This window comes from Euprymna scolopes, chromosome 9 (genome assembly GCF_053919585.1).
Source record: "Euprymna scolopes isolate OS-2025 chromosome 9, ASM5391958v1, whole genome shotgun sequence".
Classification (NCBI taxonomy): domain Eukaryota; kingdom Metazoa; phylum Mollusca; class Cephalopoda; order Sepiida; family Sepiolidae; genus Euprymna; species Euprymna scolopes.
Genome location: NC_136490.1, coordinates 109,869 through 132,384, shown reverse-complemented (window position 1 = coordinate 132,384; position 22,516 = coordinate 109,869). Strand labels below are relative to the sequence as shown.

Genomic DNA, 22,516 nt, shown 5'->3' with positions numbered 1-22,516 from the left:
ATTACACCAGCTGAGCAGGGTAGACCACCTCATTTCACTCAGCCACCACAGGTCAGACCACCAACAGTAGTGGATGACAGTCAACATCCCACGCCTACATCTACCAGGCCACCTCCCACACTGCAGGCTCCAACGCCTTCACCCATGGTACCAACCACACCGAGAAGGGACGTGACACCTGGAGTAAGACAAAACCAACTTTCCTTTGACCAGCTTCCGAGATGCTCCAATCGGCCATGACAAGAACCAAAGTGGCTCAGGGATTATGAACATAACATGGGAAAGAATAATCCCCGAAATGGAGGGCAGTCTACCCAATGATGGTTCACAACCGTTTCTTTATTTTATGTACAAGCAGTACACCTATCATCTATTAATATGCTTTGCAAATAACATCATCCTATCCACAATCCTTACCAACAACAAACATTAAATCAGTCATTCAGAACACTGTCAAATGACTCGGGGGGGGGGGTAGAGGATAGTGCATTACATCATCATAATCTAACCATTAGCACATTTTAAATTAATCCAACAGATAGTTGAATTATTATGTCATACTCGTCTCACCATAATGTCATTGTATATTTCAGACCTCCATCATTTTGGATTAATAAAGTTGTTGTCCGAAAATAGCATTGACCTGCTTATTTAGTTTCAACTGATTTTTTTTGTCAATTTTAATAAGTTACGATGGTAGCTTCCAAATTATGCAGTCGAAATTGCCCGAATACTACTGAATTATTAAAAAAAAAAAACTTTAATCGCGTTAGCAGGTGAAAAATTGTCGCCATCTTTTTTAGAATCGAAACAGAAAATTACCTCCCTTTTGAACTCTCCAGTGTTTTACGATCGTTTTCTTCAAGTTCTATTTTTTTATTTTCTTTAATAAATAATTTTCTACCTTATCGATTTTCGTAATTTTTCATTATAATCATCTTAAAATACAAGGAATACGTAGATACCATTGTTTTCATGTGAAATTCAGTATTACGATTGCCAAAATCTCGTCTCGTCTCAATAGTGTAGAAGCGCCCAATTTTCATTAAATCTTAAAAAAAAAATTATTTTGTTGTTTATTCGCTGTCTCCAAATTATATTCGCCTGTACATAATAGTAAAAATAATTTGCATAAATAATAATAAAACGAATAATAAGTAATAAATGGGATTAAACACACACACACACACACACACACACACACACACACACATTAAATATTAGTCCCGGTCAATTAAAAATGGCGTTTTGTTATTGTCTGCATTATGTTAAGATTAATTCAATTCAAAATTATGCTCTTCCACATACTCAGCATTAAAATATTGAAATAAATAAAAATATGAATAATTTAACAATATCCAAAGAGATTGGCTTTTATTATTTTTTTTTTCTGCGGAGCTGCTTTTCTGGTCACCATTTTGAATTTTGACGAGAATACAAAGACAAACAACTAAACATTTTTCTAATCATTAATTTTACCATTATTTCTATAAATCAGATAGGAAAGAAGATTGGATAAGAGTAAGTATAATGTTACTTGAATTTATTTTATGTGTCTGGAAGTCTTGTCACACTGATTAAAAAGTAACGATGGATGAAGAAGTAAAGTTTGGTAAAATATCATGACCCCTATCATTTATACAACACGAAATGAATACTTATAAATCAGACCAGGCATGTCTAATTGTAATTAACAGAATACAAAAGAGGTAATAAATAAATAAATAATGCAACATTACATTTTCTATTAAACATTAAAGATCGTAACAAGAACAAAATGGGAGAATAAATCGGTATAGGTATTAATGTTTTTGTTAAAAATTAATAAATGAAGATTCATTTGGAATTAAAAATCCATTTAGTATTATGCATTTAACTTGAAAATAGAAACATGCTCCGCATTGGTCAACATATTGAATAAGCGAGATTATATGTGTTTATTTAGAATTACACTTATTAAAAATACAGACAAATGTACATACTCGTCAAAGAATGAACACGTCCTATTTAAAAAAAAGAATACGTAGATTTGTTGGTAAAATTTTAGAATAAAGCATGAGTAGTTAGTAGGAAAAAAAAAATTTCTTGTAGATTTCGGTGTGCTGAAAAAGAATCTGAAAACCGTATCCATAGCAAATTAATAGTTTTGGAGATATTAATATTTTTCTAAGGGATTATTTTCTTTGTAAAATCAGTTATAATGGCGTAAGTCAGCTGTTTGCGCATGTGCACAGACTGAAGAGAACTCATATTTATTTTTAAAAAATCAGCATTTTATTAGTTTCCGTAAGTAATAAGTAAATATCACAACACATCATTGTATTTGTTTACGTAATTTCGGTTCTTACGGTCACGTGTGCATGAGTGTAAAATGACTTATCACATTGGGGAGGAATTTTTTGCGGGCATTTAAAAAAAAGTGGTTCATTTTTGTGTGTTACATAGTTTTTAATGCTTTTTAATTGATCCAAAAAAATTAGTTTTCATGAGCGGTTTACAAAAACATCACCGTTTTTCCATAAGTAACGTGCTGAAATTTATAGGGCAGAGTAATGATTAAGATTTCACAAAAATTCTGTTTACATTGGCAGGGTGGAGGGGGTTGCTCCTCTGATCTTAAGCATGTGCTACAAGGGGAAAGAGGTGGAAAACCAAGCGTCTATCTTTACATCATCAATGCTCTGATCCCTATCTGAAATCAATTAAAATGAATGCCTCTTGTTTTGGGGATGCTCCATGTTTTGACAAGCTTCTGGGCTTGACCCTTACTAGTGATCTGAAATGGAACATATACATCAAATCCGTTGCCAAAGTCACTGAATGGTGGGATCCTTCTACCACTCCAGTAGATATCTCACTCCTGATGCAATTCTCTAACTATATGAGCCAAGTACATCCAAGGATGGAGTACTGTTGCCACATCTGAGCAGGAGCTGCTAGAAAGATCTTATCCTACCTTGACAGAGTTAAAAATAGACTTCATAGCTTAGTGGGGGGATGCCCTTTTCTCTTCCATGCAACCTCTTTCCCACAGAAGAGATATTGTGAGCCTGCCTCTACTTTATCATTATTTTCATGGCAAGTGCTTGTCTGAGCTCCAATCTATGGTCTCCGTCTCCCCTCACAAGACTTTCATGAAAAACAATGTTTAGCTGAAACCACTATCAATAATTTCCTCATTGATTCCCTACCCCTATGAGAAACTTGGACCTCCCAAAGGCCTGATTCCACTGATGGCGGTCACTCAGCACAAAAAAGCAAAAGTGAGGCCAGCGATGGACTATCGCGAACTGAACGCGCATGCTGATGCGTTCATGGCAGATGCTGACGTTTGTGCCAGCAAGTTATGAGAGTGGCACCAGCAGGGTTCCTATGTATCCCTGCTGGATCTAAGAAAAGCATACCTGCAGGTTCGAATCAGTGAAACAATGTGGCCATTTCAGATGGTAGTGTTTGCTGGCAGGAGGTACTGCCTTACCAGACTAGGCTTTGGGCTAAACGTGGCACCCAAATAATGAAGACCATTATTGACACTGTTGTCACAGGAAGAGACAATAAAAGATGGGACATCGGCGTACCTTGATGACATATATGTGAGCAAAGACATTGTGTCATCGTCAGGTGTGAGGGCCAAACTGGCTGAGTTTGGTAAATGGCATTTGTCCCTTGGGCCTTGGGCCTGAACGTTCGACAGGAGTGAGGGACTTTGAAATGGAGGCATGGAACTGCAGTTCCTGAAGTGCCCGATGTCTTCACAAGGCGAGCAGTATTCTCCCTGTGTGGAAAACTTGTGGGGCACCTATCAGTGTATGAATGGACTCGCATGGCAACAGGCATCATAAAAAGGAGGGCAAGCGCAGTCACCAAAGGCTGGGATGATGAAACAGCCGATGATCTGTTGGTTTGCATTGTGAAGGAGACCATCGCAAGGGTAAAGCAGGATGACCCTGCCAAAGGAGACTGGTGCATGCAAGGAGACAAACTGAATGTGTGGCTCTCTGGCAATTGGTGTGCTGTTGGAGAAGCATGGTGCTGCGATTGAGGACGCTTGCTGGTTGCAACTGGCGAGTGATGCTGCTCATATCAACCTGGCAGAGCTCGATGCGGTAATAAAAGGTATCAACCTGGCACTCCAGTGGAAAGTCAGGAAATTACGCATACACACAGATTCACTATGCGTGTACCACTGGATATCAGACACACTGACAGGCAAGACTAGGGTGCGCACTAAGTCAGCCAGCGAAATGCTGATCAGACGGAGGTTGGAGACCATAAAAAAGCTGGTAACAGAGTACAACCTGTCTGTGGATGCAGTACTTCAAATTGCAACCTTGCTGATAGGCTCACTGGGATGCCAAAGAAATGGTATGACACCATGAAGAAGAAAGCCGAGCCAGTACAGTACAATTATGTGCCGCCTCTATTGAGGTGGCAGATGAAATCAGGAAGATACACCACCTCAGTGGACACCCTGGAGTGAGACGGACATGTTATTTTGTACAGTTGTCCAATCCATTGGTGTCCAAAAGTGCAGTGAAAGCGGCAGTCAGGGAATGCCAAACATGCCAGTCAATCGACCCTGCCCAGATGGCGGAAAGGTCAGCTGGGAGTAAGCACGACTTGGAGCCGACTGAGTATGAACATAACCCACTACAGCAGCCAGCACTTCCTCACCCTGATCGATTGTGGACCGACAAGGTTTGCAATCTGGCACCCGTTAATAAGACAGGATTCCTCCAGTGTAATCCGTGAATTGGAGTCCATATTTTATGTAAGGAGGCTTCCTGAAGAGATCCTCACAGACAATGACATGGCCTTTTGCAGTGGGGAGTTCAGACATTTCATAGACGAGTGGGGGATCCAGTTCAGACACAGATGTGCATATGTACCAAGTGGCAATGGCATAGCAGAGCAGTGCCATCGAAGCATGAAGAGGATCGCAGCAAGAAAACAATGCACGATAACAGAGACGGTTTATAGATATAATGCAACTCCAAAGGATGGCATGACTGCTGCAAGTGCACCCACCAATGCGATCCATTGCTATCGAGTGCGCATCAAGGACATTGATGCCCGTCTACATGATTGGCAGGAAATCCGAGGGCCGTATAAGTTAGGGGACACTGTTTGGGTGAAGCCTCCCAATAATCGATGCACCAGCAGGTTTCAGAGAGGGCTAATCACTGGCATTATCAGTGAGCAAGCCGTGCTAGTCAATGGTACTGCATGTCATGTGAAGGATATCGGGCCTGCCCTGAGTACGAACCAGTTGGTGAGTAGTAGTGATGGTTAATTGTCCAACGATGACCTGTGGATCCGTCCTATTCCCCACGATGGTACAACTGTGAACCCCAACACTGACGCTGATAGTTCCAGCACCACTTCTGAGAGCTCCGATGAAGATGAAGAAGTCCAGCCTGATGGTATGACTGTACGCCTTAATGCTGATGCTAATGGTTCTGACACATCTTCTGAGAGCTCCAATGAAGATGAAGTAGTCCAGCCAATCCCCTTCATAGCTTTGCCCACAACAAACGACCGCGTTCACCATGCCAAATGTGTGGTCTGGAGACCAGGGGGGGAGTGTAGAGTTGAATGTAATAATCAAAGAGGAAAGCGCCTCCGTGTGTGTGTGTGTCGTGCGGTCATACAACTTACCTTTGCATGGGATCTGAGAGAAAGAGAAATTAAAGATGGCAGCCATGGATTTTTAAGGTGTAGTCTCGTGCCATCTCATGAGATCTCATCTTCCACTGCACATGTATGCAAATGGAATGGGGTCAGTTTTCTGATAAAATGTCTGTTGGCAGAGGCAGTTGGGAGAGACATGCTGGAAGTTGAGAGAGAAAGTTGTCACTGACGAATTCTAGCTGTACTTTTGTGTATTGTATTTGGTTTATTTTGTTTTGTTGTTTACCAGCCCATTTAACTTCATATTTTTAGACGATAAAATAAATTTTTGTCAGGGAAACTGCCCCTATTGTCTACAAGGAACATGATTCAAATTTTAATGCAAGCAAGTTTTTTTTTAACCCATTATAAAAAAAGCAAGCTGGAACTATGATATGTGACAAAAACAAAAAAAATTAAATAGAGGGCACATGTGGAAGTTAATATCTCTATGCAGATTTATAAAGCCATTCTTAATGTGGAGAGGGTTGGCTTTGTCGACTCTTATTTTGCTTGATTGTTTGAGTTATGTTATTTTTCGATTGATGTTAATAAGGCCTAAAGAAGCTTCCAACCACTTCCACTGGTAAAATCTGCTTTTTGTGTTAAAAAAAAAAATATTGGATGAATTTCCATAATTTTTATATACTATCATATCGTACCTAATAAGTAAGTACATAATACAGTTTTTGAGTTATTTTCTTTCTTAAAAGTAGGGATTGAACTGATAGTCACTAAAAGCATGCTTTTTTTTATCTTGCATAAATTTGAAAAACATTTTTAAATTCAATAATTTTTGATAACACTGAATTATAGTAAGCAATGTAAAAAGAGTGACCAAACTAAAGAAATATATAACAAATAACTTTTACAAAACCCCTCAAAATTACTTTTCTATAAGTTTTACATATAGATATATGGATACTAATTAAGATTTATTATTTACAAATTTATCACTTTTAGCTAGTGCGAGATTTTCTTTTTATGCTGGTTGCAAATTTGAGTTTTAAAAATAATTTTTTTAAAAGTTTAGTAGAACTGTAAGCATAAGTCTGGAGGTAGTTGCCTGTCAGGTTTTTGTTATCTTTTAAGTCTTAAATTGCTTACATTCAGACAGTGTTTTATTTTTTGTACGAGTTGACACATTAGCATTTGAAAGATAATTTACAACAAATCAAATTATTAGTTAAATAAAAGCTTTAATTCCTCTTTCATAGAACATTACATATTTTAAAGAAAATTTCATTGTGTACTTTGAACAAACAGATAATCAGTTTTTCAACTATAATGTCACTGTTTTATTTAGTTTCAAATAAAAAAATTACTTGCTTTTGAAAATATAAAGAAAAAGCAGCATTATGGATCTGAAAGTAAATGATAATGAGAAATGATAACACAAAAACTACCAACTCAGTATGTTTGCCTTTTTCTGTTTCCAGGTAATTTTTCTTTGGTCTCTTCACCAACAAAAATTGTGATATTGTAGTTGTAGCAGTAGTATTTAACTGAAGGTGGTACTTTTGCATTGTTGTTCTGGGAAAAAATCGAAAAGTAAAGTAGATGATTATTATTATGATTGCTGTTTCATAGTCTAGATGTTTTGTCAGCTAAAAAAATCCACTGGGAATGTTAATTTAGGAAATGTAATTTCAGAAACAAGTTACGAATTTTAGTTTGATTTATCCAATATATAATATTTTGACTGCAGAAATTCCCCTCTCGACCACATTACCATAGGTTTGCGATAAGAGATGCCAGATATAAATTTATTATGTCTAAACTATTATTCACCATCTTATGTAACTTTAAAACACCTTTCAGATTTATTCATTGTAATAAAATCCTATATTATATTCTAGGAGCACCATCATCACTATCGCCAACATCTTTAGACAAAGTAGTTCATATTTTCCCTCCTAAATCAAGTCTTCCCACCACCCCCAGTCAACACAGGGAAATAATATATATATTATACATATACTGCTCTTTCTACCTTCATAACTGGCACATAAACTTATGCACAAACCAAAACCTTTTCTTTTTCCCATTACAAAAATAATGATTTCTCGTTTTACAAGTTTCTGGAATTCTCATTGGCTGTAGTCCGACAAATCATTTATTTGGGACCATACTTATTATTAAATAAACGAACACTCTAGACGTTTGCAAATATGGATTCTCTCTCTACGAGCTCCAATCATTACAGCCAAAATCAAACCCATTGTTTCTTTTTTCTTTTCTTATTTATATGAATGTAATGCTTCGTTTACTTATTTCCATGTTAACTACACTTATCACTTCCTGCATATGTACACACAAACTTCAACGTTTGCTAGAAGAGAGACCAAGCACGACAGTATGGACAATAATATGCATGGATATAGCGAGATACAGAGAGAAAGAGAGAGAGAGAGTTAGAGACAGCAAGAGAGAGATGGGGAGATACAGAGAAAGATATATATATATAGAGAGAGAGATAGACAGAAAGAGAGAGATAGGGAGAGAGAGAAAGAGAGAGAAATAGGGAGATAGAGAGAAAAATATATATAGAGAGAGACAGAGGGAGAGGAGTGACATTAACATCATAGACGTGCTAAAGTAATCCACAACCACAAATAAACCAATTGTTTTCTTTCCTTTATTTAAATTTTTTGTTTAATATATAATAGTTCGTTTGAACACATTTTTTCCATCTATATACTTTAAACAAGTTCTTGTAACATAATATATTCACAGTGAATCAGTCGACTAAAATGTTTCATTTTTTTCACCTTTTTCTCTTAGCATTACATGTTCGAGCCAGGCTACTGCAGCTAATTTTTTTTTTTAGTGCTTGTACAGAACTTACTTTTTCATTTTTTAGGGAGTTGCTTAATTTTTTCTTAGGGTTCACATTGGTAATAACTATTATTAAATGTTATATTTTTATTAGAGCTTGCACGGGTAATAACTATTATTAAATATTATGTTCTTATTAGGGCTCGCATGGGTAATAACTATTATTGAATGTTATGTTTTTATTAGGGCTTGCATTGGTAATAGCTAGGAGTTGCATGGGTAATTACTATTATTAAATGTAATGTTTTCTTTTTAAACACAAATAGGTCATAAAGCAAAATAAATTGTTTTGGCCTAATTTCCCTAGTTTTATTTTCTTTTAGGTATGTATATTGCAAAATGTGAACAATATTTCTTTTAAAATTATAAAAAAAAAATTCTGTTTCTGTTGTCTAAGATTAAAATTTAAAAAGGTTTACATATTTATTTTTTTTTTACTTATTTAAAACTGTTACTTTCTGAAATACCATCTACATGTTTAGATGGTAATGTACAGGTGACTACAGGAATTTAGTTCTTTTTAAGTGATAGAGAGTTTGAGAGTATTTTTCCATCTAAACTCCAGTCTTGCCAACATAAATACAATAACCTGAACCATACCCTGCCCACCAGATTAGTATGCATGGCCGGTCGACACTGCAACCACCAAATTTTTTTGTTGGTTCATAGTATTTGTACATGGGAAACCTGACAGCAATTATCAAAGTTACATTTCAGGCTAATTTTTTTACAACCACATTCAACTCACAAAATGGGGTGTCTATACCAAAACCCATTCTTAACATAGAGAGGTTGGGGATGTCCATTCCAAAAGCCAGTCTTAACATGAGGAGGTTGAAGGTTGGGCAACACAACTTTAATTTTTTATACGGGGGAAGGCATGCTACCACCAGGCAATGCTGGTTAATCCATCCTGCTAGTAAATAATAACTTTTAAATGAAATTTTCAGTTAAACAAACGGGATTTTTAGCTGAGAAAAATAACAAACTAAAATATGTGGCAAAAGATCAGACAATAATCTTTAATTGCTAGATGAACATGATGTAATTAGGAAGGAAGATAGTTTTTATATTCTTGTAGTTTAGTCAGTTGGGGTGATATAGTTGAGCTAAACAGACGAGGAGAGTCAGAGCAATCAATGGCTATGACCTCTGTATATCAGGAAAACTGTCTGGCATTTAATATAGTCAGAATGTAGACAAGTGTGCTGATTCCAAAGGAAGAATCAGTCTGAGAATAAAACTGGCTGAAAATACAACCTTAGACTTCTGGTCGTTTCTTTGAAATGAATTGTCATTGCAACTTTTGTGGATTCATCAAATAAAACCCAAAGGTGGACAAGATGTGTTTTCACTATTGGCTAGATGCAAAACCACCAAATAGATGTTCTCCATCCTTTTTGTTATAAAGACTGCCATTTGTAAATTGTTATACGTCTGCATTGTTTAACTGTATCTGTTTATTATATTAACATGTTAAATATATGAACATGTTATATAAACACTCTAGTATAACAACAATGTGTAAAAGTCAAAAATGTCACATATTTTATTGAGTTCTTTTGGACGACCAAAAGCTCATACTTTGCATAATCAAATCTATCCAACCATCTCATCAAAGACAGTTTCAGGTTCTTCCTATGCAGTGCTTCTTCCTTGGTCTTTTTGTACCATAATTAAAGAGTTGCATTCAAAAAATAGTGTGATGACTTGTTTTTTATTAAAAAGTGCTGCAGTTGAAATGAAGTATTTCCTTTTGTTAGTAAATCTGTTTAAAAATAACTCAATTTCTACTTGATGAGAATAGTTTGAAAAGCAGAAAAACAGTTACACAAGCACAAATTACACTGGGCAACAAATTTCAGGTTAAAAAAGTACATGCCATGTTAAACCTGTTTTGATATTAAATCTGACCTTTATTTTTCAAGATTAGGCACTGTTTTCATGTACTATAAATCCTATTTCATTATTATTGATTGTGAATGAAAAACATAAAATTTTCATTTAAAATGGTATTTGTCCTATTAACCCTCTTGCGTCCAGTGTCATTTTACATTTTTATATTCCAGTAGTAGTCTACCAACATGCCAGAATTCTATTTTCCTTTAAAATGTTTCTCACCACTGAAATATCCTGATGGAATCTCTTGAACTTTAATCAGTCACATAAGTAAGATTCTGTATAGAATTCTCAAAAGTTACAATTTTGCAAAAAGCTATAACTAATTTGACAAAAGAAGGCCAAAAATGGATTTTCCATGCTATTGTGCATGTAAAAATGGCATCAGATGTATGGATATTGATAGTGTATAAAAGAATTGGTAATTGTATGTTGTTGAGTGTTGCACAGTGTTATTATTAGTACTATTCTTGCCAATAGACCTGCTGCCAATAGACCTGTTCTAAATCAAACGAGAGTAAGCGCAGTACTAATAGTATTACTAAAAAAATCATTTTAATATATTAATAGACATATATCAGCCACTTGGCAACATAATGAGAGGCCAAAGCCTCATCTGCGCCTTCTCCATAATTTATGAAGTACTAGTTTATGAGAATAGTTTGTAAAAGAGAGGAAACATTTACAGAATTCTTTTATAATTCTCTAGTTGCAGTTTGCAAAAACTGTACCTAATTTGATAAAAAGAACGTCAGAAATGGATTTTCCATGCCATTGTGCATAGAAAAATGGACACAGATATCTACTTTTTCAGTGTTGCACAGTGTTATTATGTCCTTTCAATTTATTTTTTAAGTAATATGTAAGTCTTCAGTTGATGAAAAGTTTCAAATATAATGAAAAAAAAAAAACTATATATTTTTACGTTTAAGTCTTGGTAGGAGTCATATACTTTGCATTTTGATGTGTTTTTTTTTTGTTTTTACTAGTGTTGGGATGATTCCTAATTTTTATACGATTCCGATTCCAGGAAAATATTGATTAACGATTCCGATACCAAGTACGATTCCGATTCTGATTCCTAGGGAATTATTGTTTTGAAATATACCAGGTAGTTTTATACTTATGGTCGGGTAGTTCTCAAATATGTTCCCTAACTTTGGAAGAGATATTTTATGTCTACACCGTCGTGTTTTGGTTTAAATAAAATTATTATATAGTAAACTAAACGGAAAAATTAGCAAAATTTTTCACTTTTTGGAACTTTTTTCTTGTTAATATCATCCAATAGAGACTTATGTATCAGATAATTAAAAAAAAAATTTTTTTAAACATTTTTATGACTTTTCACACCTTGTTCAGTTTTCTGTTACAACATAATAGTAAACCGGACCAGCATTAAAAATCCATGCGGAAATCGGCCTTATTACCGGACCCGCCTTAAAAATATATAATCTATAGAGAAACATTCAACTTAATAGCCAGTCACCAATTTTCAATAAAAACAACTTGATTAAGAAACAGGAAAGAAAACCAAACAGTTTTACAATACACGCATTTAAAACTACGGCAGGCGTTGAATTCCCCCAGTTCCATTCTCCATTTTTTTTCAGAAAAATTTTGATAGATTTTTAAATTGAAAATAAAAATGCAATATTTTTTTAATTGGTTTTCTTTGAAGAAAGTTGATAGTTTACATAGTTTTAAATGCTTTTTATTATATTTCAAGTATTAACTCTTTCTATGGCATTTTAAACTTCGCCATGATAAAATGTCGACAGTCTGTGATGAAAGCACATATCAGCCTCGTTTGAGTTTGGGGAAAATGGAGGAGACGGTAGTGAATTTTTCGTTAGCTATTTTACATGAGACATTTATATTTTAATCATGATTAAGAAACAGGAAAAAAAAAACAGGGTACGTTTTACAATACACAGACCCTCGAAAAAAAAGTAGTTAAAAGCAAATATACAACAAATAAATGTTAACATTGTCAATAAAAGTTACTTTGCAACTTATCTGCATCATTCGTTGGTATTTTTAAGTAGTTTTAAATACTTTTTATTTCATCTCGAATGTTATAGCGGTTTAAAATTCGCTACCGTCTCCTCCATTTTTCCTAAACCAAAACGAGGCTGATGTACGCTATCCTTATGGAACGACGCCATCTTGTATTGGTGAAGTTTAGAATGTCATATTGACAATGTTAACATTTATTTGTTGTATATTTGCTTTTAACTACTTTTCGAGGCTCTGTGTATTGTAAAACGTACCCTGTTTTTTTCCTGTTTCTTAATCATGATTAAAATGTAAATGTCTCGTGTAAAATAGCTAACGAAAAATTCACTACCGTCTCCTCCATTTTCCCCAAACTCAAACGAGGCTGATATGTGCTTTCATTACAGACTGTCGACATTTTATCATGGCAAAGTTTAAAATGCCATAGATAGAGTTAAACTACCAACTCTCTTCAAAGAAAACCAATTAAAAAAATATTGCATTTTTATTTTCAATTTAAAAATCTATCAAAATTTTTCTGAAAAAAAATGGAGAATGGAACTAGGGAAATTCAACGTCCGCCGTAGTTTTAAATGCGTGTATTGTAAAACTGTTTTTTTTTTTTTTTCCTGTTTCTTAAGTTGTTTTTATTGAAAATTGGTGACTGGCTATTAAGTTGAACGTTTCTCTACAGAAAGAAAAAAAGGGCAACTTCCGCATGGATTTTTAAGGTGGGTCTGGTAAAAAGGCCGACTTCCGCATGGATTTTTAATGTGGGTCCGGTTTACTACTCCGTTGTAACAGAAAACTGAACAAGGCGTGAAAAGTCATAAAAAATGTTTAAAAAATTCAACTTGAAAATCCCGTCTAAAATATAACACGGTACATACATTGCACAAGCACCAAAGTAAAATCCCAATTCTCGTCGAGTGGTTCCAATATGGGATCGGTTTGCTATAACGTTGTAACTAAAAACTAGCACCCCTTTCAAATGTCAAAATACTTTTGCTTGCTTTTTTTGGAGATAATCTGGTAAGTGTCCAATCAATAATAATCCACTGTTCTGTTCGGTTTCTTACAGTTTTTCAAAATTGCAAAAAAAACAAACAGATGCTCGTTCGGGTATACTCCAAAAATGTATCTAATTGGGTAAAAAAGTAACTTAGTTTGTCTTTAATAACATTTGCTTTTTTGTTTATTTATTGTTTCACTCATTTTTTGGCATTATTATTCTCAGATTATTCAAAAGAAACGTGAAGGTATTGTGAAATTATTATAAGAAACTATCTTATTCAATAAATATATTTTTATATTTGAAAATAAAAAGTTATTAGAACTAGAATATAGTTGAAACCACAAAAACAATTTCTTAGTTATTTCATTTCATAATTAGCATATTAATTACAAGCACAGACTAGTTAAAATTAAATTAATTTTCAATTCATGAAACACATTTTGATCGTCTTTAAAATAGTTTAAAAGTATACACTTACATTTTTATCTTGGAAAATTTACACTGTTTTTTGTGTGTCTTGTCAGTAGCTGAGAAACGTGAAAACTAAATTGTCAAACGATATGAAAGATACCAATTAGCAGAAATAATTTCTATCTGTAGTTTGGGATTTATGGCTTTATATTTATTGCTCTGTACAGACACATGACGCAAATACGTGTTTTTGCATAAAGGTGTGAAAACTTTTGAATTCACTAATCCCTTTAATGTCCACTTTACTTGTCGCTCAAACTTTGAAATTGTTAGATTTTTTCACACTTTGTTACCATTGGCTTGCCAATGCTGGCTAGGTGAGAAAGAAACGATATATATATCGCTTGAAAAATAACAACAATAACAAAATATCTCTATCTCTCTATCTATATATATATATATATATATATATTAGATTTTGTTATTGTTGTTATTTTTCAAGCGATAACAACGTTAATATTGGCGCCGCTCATTTTTTTTATTTACTTAGAAAGTCGCCCTTTTCAATTTGGACGTATTTAACATTTTTTATTTATTTTATTATTTTTAAAACAGTGTGTTTCGAGGTTTTTTACCTCTCATCAGCATAGCTTAACTGCCTCCAGGGATCGAACCTCAGACCATGTTTACCACAGTCTGGTGCCTTAACCATTAGGCCATAATCCCTAGATTGATTATACTGTTTATTTTTATCGCTTATAAATTTATATATATATCTCGTTTCTTTCTCATTTTTCCACAGTTAAAAAAATGAAATTTCATCAAATGATTTCAAAAGTACAAAAGTTTTCAATAAAAATCGGCAAAAGATTTTGCAATGAAGTTTTTTAAGAGTTTATAATATTCTAAAAAAAGATTTTAAATTAAAGCTTAAAAATTCCATAATATATAATAAATAAATTCTATTTCCGACTATTTTCGCACCTAAGCTTGGCTGAAAAAAAATTTTTTTGGGGGGGGGATTGTCACCCCTCTATGGCTGTCACCCGGGGCTGTCCGCCCCCGCTAGCTACGCTAGTGGGTATGAGCCCCTGAACCCTCTGACTATTTTCGGCCATTTTACAGCTTTCATTAAGGTACGCTCAAGAGCACACTAAGGCTATTCGTGTGCCATATGTGCACCCACACTCATATTAAAGTGACATAAGCGTGGTAATCTTTTGCGGACAATTTAAAATTAGATGGAAATTAATTTTTAAAAATTGCGGATAATTTTTGAAAGGATATTGTTTTTTTTTTTTGTAAATGTCGATAATACACTACCACAGGACTTGCCTTTAAAATCTTAATTTTCATATAATTTCGGGTATGTTATAAACAAATATTGCATTCAAAATTGGGGCTGGAAAATAGTTTTTAAAATATGGAAGGAAGCATCTGACACGTGTTTTTGTTTGTTTATAAAGTTCCTGGTGTTTTTTTTTTGGGGGGGGGGTACAAAAAACATAGGCCCCATGTCTTTTTTAGAATCAGTTTTTTTATTTTTTCGGGATAAAAAGAAAATTTGAAATAGGTATTTTATAAAGAGTTACTCGAGAATTGGATGGCGTTTTCAGCACACCTAAATCTACTTTAAAAAATATATTTTTCTATACGAATGTGAGACGAACCCTAAAGTAAAATAATACCAAAAATGTTATCTAATCTAAATTAAAACCAATATTTTATATTTATTATTTTTCTTTTTTTTGGGGGGGGGTGATCTGCAAAGAAGTTCCCAAAAATATATCTAATTGCTTCATGAGCTGAATATTTTAATAAGAATGTAAATTAAAAAAAAAATATTTGAAAATTAACTTACCCAGTAGTAGCTTAAATTAAATATAAAGCTGTATTTAAAAGATAGCAAAATAATTGTTTTTGTTTTTTCATTTTCTGAAGACCTTAACCGCAAACCACCACTTAGCATGTGTAGTTCTAATGTTATTCCAATGATATTCTTTTTGAAACTTCAAAAGAAGCCGACTACTGTCAAAATTTTGCGGAATAATACAACGTGATCAATTTCATTTTAGATATATTTCTTTCAAAAGCCTTCTTTTAAAAAAAGAAAAAAAAGTATATTGTTCTATTAAACCTTTTACTGTTTAAATAATTTGACTTTGCTCGTTTTATTTTAAGAAAATATAAGTTGAAAAAGTATTTTCATTCACTATTAGAAGATTTGTCAGTAAAAAAAACAGTCGCCAAGAAGATAAGCATTTTTTCTTTTTATTTTTACTCGCAATGTAGAGCCCTGCATACATCTTTTCAAGTTAACTCTTTTGTAGTTTTAATTACAATAGATCTGAATGAATGAACCTTTTAAGGGAGGAGGCACTAAGCATTGCCCTGTTGATAATGAATTTCTTTGGTTTCTTTTTATAACATGCTACATTTCTCTCTTGCGGTTAGAAATATCAGGAAATTTTTTATTTTTTTCAACATAAGACTAAAAGAATCGTAATAGTAAGGTATTTTTTAACGATGCGATTCCGATTCCGATACCTCCCAAAATACACGATTCTTACGATTTCCGATTCCGATTAAGATTAATCGTCTCACCACTAGTTTTTACTCTTGTTCTCTCCCATAAAGGCAGATTGAACCATCATTAGATATATTGTAAATTAAAATTGTTTTGCAAATTGTATAAGATTTGTTTTTCTTTCTTGTACTCCTTGTACTTTTGCTACAATGACTGTCAACAATCTCCTTCACTCTTTATCTATGCCTAAAACTAAACAAAAGTTCCATGAGCAAAGTTTCTTTCTTTAAACTGTCCGACTGTAGAACACAGTACTGATTAGTAGATGTATGACCAAATTTACTAACAAGGACACTTCTTTGTAAGAGAATAAATTGTTTTGTTTATGACTACTTGTTATATTTCTGTTAAAGTAAAAGTTTCTATGGCACGTGATTTTGCACATGTTCTTTTTCCTTTTTAAAAGGGCTGAGTTTTTGTTTTTTTTCGACATTTCGTTACTAACAGTTTTTGCGTTTACTGCTGCTACCTGCTATTTGCTCTTAAGTTTACTATTGGCTGTGAAATTAGTTTGGTAAAGTCTAGTAAAGAGGTTTTGGTCTGTCTTCCGTTCTATGATAAAACACCACACTACTACATCCACACTCATACACTTTAATTTGTAAATAACAGTGATGAGCATACATTTACATTCAGATAATTTTAAAGTCATTTTTACTCTTTTTAACTCGAAATAATGGATATTGCCACTTTAATGTAAGGGATTACTATTTAGTTCCATGTCTACATGGGGACTACATAAGGAGAGGAGTGAGATGATTGTTCATATTACATTTAAACTTCTGCATGTAAAAACAGTCTGGGAATCAGGAAGCTAGGAAGGAATTTTAAATTCTATCAGATCAAGAAACTATTAAAGTAGAAAGCTTAGAGTGAAGGGGTGGAATTTTGCTACTTGTTGGGTTTATCGAGTTTAACTCGAGAGGGTACAAGTGCAATGAGTTCATCAGAACACATTCCATTAATGTACTTGGTAAACAGGGATGCAAAATTTTGCTGATGAAACGGGTTGAAGCTTGGTTGATAGTGTAAGACTTGTTAGATTGGAAACTCATTTTTTGGACTCATTAACCATGATTCAGTAAAAGTCTTAAATAATTTGTAATTGTATTTTTAGTACTGGATGAAAATGGAAATCTTTATTTGATGGTGTAGAAGGTATCGACAGAAAAGGATTGTGGAGAATAAAATGACTCAAAGAGACATATATGCTGGGCGATGATCACTTACTAAGCGGCCATTGTATAGAATTACTTAAATTATGGGAATCGTTTATTATAAATAGATAAATCATAATCAACTATATATAGTATTGTGTAGTATTAAGTAGTGATTGATAGTGATAAGTAGTAAGATTGTACATCTAAAACAAAAGTAGATTTATGGCTCCCAAAATTCATATGAATTGTCTGTGATGTAATAGATAAAGTACTTACTGAAGTTCAATTGTAAGTTGCACTATTATGAGGGGGGAGGGTTGAAGGCTCAATTCTCAGTATTGGTAATATTCAGAATACAATTGCAAATTATTTAGAACTTTTATTTTTTTATTAATTAATACATTATATATTAGCTTATTAATCAATGCCTAGAAAAATCATGAATTTTATTGAAAAATACGACCCTGGATTTATTATTTTTTGAAAAATAAGAAAAAAAATAATGCTTTTCTAGATTATGAACTTGAAAACTTAAAGCATTCTACTTGCATTATTATATCAAAATTAAAAAAAAGATTTTATTCAAATATTGGGCAAAGAATAATATTTGATATGTTACATATTATAAACTAAAAATTACAATTTCAGTAAAAATACAATTGTATTTACAATACTTTTTGTAAACAATTTAAAAATAATCCTGTTTTACTGTTTACTTTTTAAAATTCATAAATATTAATAATCTTAATTGCAGATTACTATTGATTAAGCACAAATTCGTGCCATTATACATTAAAATGAAATTATCGTTTTTGAATAAATTTATTCATAATACTTCACTTATTCTTATATGAACCACAAATATTTGATTCCATGACATTACATTTTCTCATGCTAATAAGCAAATCTGATTTATTTATTTAATGCAAGATATAATTAATAATATTTTTTCTTCATTTACAGATAACAGTGACATTGGTAAATACAAACTGCAGAAAATCTTCATGTTCACTAGTTAAATCAACATTTCCAAGGAAACCTAATTAAAAAAAAAACGTGACCACACTGGCATGAAAATATTTTCTGGTTTGATTGATAGCAAAGTCCAACAATATACATTGGGAATTACACAAAACACTGCAGGAAAACTGTTGTTGGGAGACAAAATATTCTAAATTTAATGGGCATATGAAAGATGTTACACAGAAACTTCATTCTTGTGAATATTTTGAATGAACATTTTCAAACACTTCAGCTTTGAATTCAGAAATCTAGTGTCTAACATTACTTCAGAAACTCTTATATTTTTCTTAGATGCATTGATTTTTCCATTTAATAAGTAGATAGTAACAGTAACTTTATTCTTGTGAATTTTTTGAGTGAGCATTTCTATATTTTTTAAAAATATATGTAAATACACACATAAGAAAATACTGTTGTCTATCTATTGTTTCCATAGGTTAAAAGCATGTAAACACATAGTGTAGAAAAACCTGTGATGTGACTTGAAATTTTCTTGCAATTCTTTCAAGTTGCATCTGTAAACACATTGTGATTAAACTTTCTTCCCGTGAAATTGTTGAGTGAAAATTTCAGAGTAATACTGAAGAGAAAATTCTACACAAACACTGACAATATAAAATGAATCTGTGTCCTTTAAATTAAGTCACATTAGGCAGAAATTTTTATTCTTCTGATGTGTGTGAATCAGACTATTAGAAGAGTTCAGTTGTGTAGGTATAATCTCTGCTAAGTAAAAACAAACATGCAAACACACACTGTGAAAAAACCTTTCTCCTGTGATTTGTGTGACTTGAAATTTTCTTACAATTCTTCTTTCAAGCGGCATCTGCAAACCCACACTGGAATTAAACCTTATTCCTGCGAAGTGTGTGATGCAGTATTTGCAAGTCCTACCAGTGTAAAAAGACATATGCAGAATCATACTGGTGATTACCACTATTCTTGTGATGTGTGCAGCATGTCATTACAAAGCAAATATAAGCTTAAAATGCACATGAGAAAACATAGTGGGGAGAAACCTTATCCTTGCGAGGTTTGTGATACTCGATTTGCAAGCAATGATCAACTTAAACGCCACGTGAGAATACACACTGGAGAGAAACCATATTCATGTGATGTGTGTGGCATGTCATTTGCGTGGAATGAAAAACTAAAACGACATATGCGCACACACACTGGAGAGAGACCTTACTGTTGTGAAGAGTGCGGACTCTCATTTGCGAGGAACGATCATTTAAAAAAACATGCACGAACACACAGTGGAGAGAAACCTCATTCTTGTGATGTATGTTATGCATCGTTTGCAATGGAGTCACAATTAAAAAGGCATATGCAGACACACACTGGAGAGAAACCGTATTCGTGTGAGGTTTGCATGTCAACTTTTTCAAGCAGTTCAGATTTAAAGTTACATGTGCGAACCCACACTGGTGAGAAGCCTTATTCATGTGGGGTGTGTGGCTCGGCTTTCCTGAGTAACTCTGCATTACATGGACACATGCAAACACACAGTGGGGAAAAACCTTTTTCTTGTGATGTTTGTGGCATGTCTTTTGCTAGGAATTCTTATTTAAAAAGACATATGCAAATACACTCTGGAGAGCGACATTCTTGTTCAATCTGTGGAAAATCATTTTCAAGAAATTCCTATTTAAAAATACACATCCAAACACACATGCAGACTTTAGATGCCTACTACACAGCAGCTGAGAATGCTTTTACTCCCTCTGTGCAAGATTTGATGAGTCCATTCTAACCTTGTGATGCTTTCTATTAGAAGTATATTGTAACCAAATATATTTAAATATTAAAAAACAACATTATTTAAGGCCTAAGTTAATGTGACATAGCTACACACTATTATCTACAAATGCTTATTTGTTCAGAGCAAAACAATGCTTTGACAAATAAAGTAATTTTATCAACTGTTAACACAGACTATGTTTGAAAATGATTTTGTTTCTTCTACATAGGAGTTTGAGAATCCATTCTGATATGATGATACTTTCTATTAGAAGTATACCGTAACCAAATATATTTCAGTCTTAAACAATACACAATGCCATATACAAATTTAAGGTCTAAACAAAATCTACACATTGATAATTGTAACATGTTAAGAAGTCTCTGAGTAACAGAAATTCATTCTATAATGTATTCTCTTGAACTTCAAGATCAATGTAGCTATACTATAGCGATTTTTATAAAGTAGAAAAACCATAGAATTCTACCCCCTTTCCTCTATTTTCCTTGGTGTTCATTCCAGCCCAACGAAAGCTTCAGGCTCATTTCAAAATTCATAAGGGTCAGCATTGAGAAACACTGATCTTCAAATGTTTATTGATGAATGAAGTAATTTTGTCAACTGTTTGCACAATCCATTTTCTTTTATGATGTTTTGGTATGGAATATATGTTATATACTGAATAGCTTAGGCCCCACCCAACAACAGATGGAGGAAATGTCAAAATCAATATATGTGAGAACAAAGAATTGAAATCAAGAAACATTCTTATTTACAATACTATTTTACATGTCTTTTTATTAACAAAAACTTGCCAACTGTAATAAAATCTACAAACAAAACATCCATTTTTTTTTAACATATCAAATATTCACAAGACTGAAAGATTTTTTATTTTCATGTCCTATAATGTTGCATAAGCCCTCCTCTCTCTTTTTTAGTGAACCTTATTGTCACGTTCTAACAAGAAACAATATTGTTCTATGCCCAGCAATCTTTTTGTTTTTGACTGCTTGTTTACCAAGTGACAAAAGAGTATGAGCATTAAGAATGACACATTTTCCATTAGAAGTAAACAATAGCAAAATATATTTAAATATTAAGACATTAAGGCATAAACAAGATCATGTTACATATCTACTCACTGCCATCTACAAATATTTGCTGAGAGTAAAACAATCTTTTAAAAAATTAAGTATTTTTATCAACTTTTACAGTCCATTTTATGCTTGCTTTTATTCAGTCCATATAATGTTTTGCTGTGATTTATATACATTATATATTGAATGGTTTAGGTGCCACCATAGCATGGCTATAGCAAGTGCCAGTAAGTTCAATAAGTTAAATTTGACGTATATGAAAACACAGAAACAGAAATAAAAACATTGTTATTTACATTACTTTCTACACATATGTCATAGTAAGAAAAACTGTCCAACTGTAATAGAATTAATAGACAAATATGTTTACAAAACCAAATGGTTTTTGAATACATTGAGGTGTTATAAACTCTCATCTTTGTTCTTCTCTCTATATATCTTAGTAAAATATTAGATACCCCTCTGATGTTACCAAAAGTAGCAACATTAAAGTGGATGTTCTATCAGACCAGATAAATTCTGGTCGTGGATTCTGGCAGAACCAAGTAAAAACAACAGAAAAAAACATCAGTTACAGTTTTAAATTAACATTATAAAGAAGTGTTTCTTTGATATCTGTAAGCTAACTAAAGTTAAATGAAAAAAGAAAGTTCAGTGTCTACTCAGCAGCATCCTTGAATTTCTTAGGTTTGTTGATATGCGGGAATATACATCTTATTTGCAAGAAACACAAAATGTACAAAAAATGGTACGTGATATAACTATTGATTGTGATATATGAAGAGAATAATGATGCATCTCCACTGATGCTTCCACAAGTTACACCACAAAGCCAGGTTCTCCATTAGACTAGCTTAAATATTGATCATGCAATACAGCAAATCCAAATGAAAACAACAGGAAAAAGTAAATTATAACATAGGTAAACAACCTATTCTCTATTGCTTTATTTACTCAGGTGTAAGACAAAAAAAATAGTGTTTGCATATCAGAACAAAGAACAGCTTAAAAGAATTCACAAATATTTAGGAATAACACATTTTTATGTCCAGCATTTTTTATTTTTGTTTT

The 22,516-nt window shown here is 33.1% G+C and overlaps 1 protein-coding gene across 1 annotated transcript; it reads left to right on the top strand.

Annotated features, from left to right (window-relative positions):
• The first annotated feature begins 1,401 nt into the window (after positions 1–1,401).
• Positions 1,402–21,187, top strand: LOC145284410 (uncharacterized). Its single transcript, XM_080133169.1, has 2 exons — positions 1,402–1,521; positions 18,542–21,187. The coding sequence occupies exon 2, from the start codon at positions 19,344–19,346 to the stop codon at positions 20,355–20,357; it is 1,014 nt and encodes a 337-aa protein (XP_079989295.1). The 5' UTR covers positions 1,402–1,521; positions 18,542–19,343; the 3' UTR covers positions 20,358–21,187.
• The last annotated feature ends 1,329 nt before the right edge of the window (positions 21,188–22,516 follow it).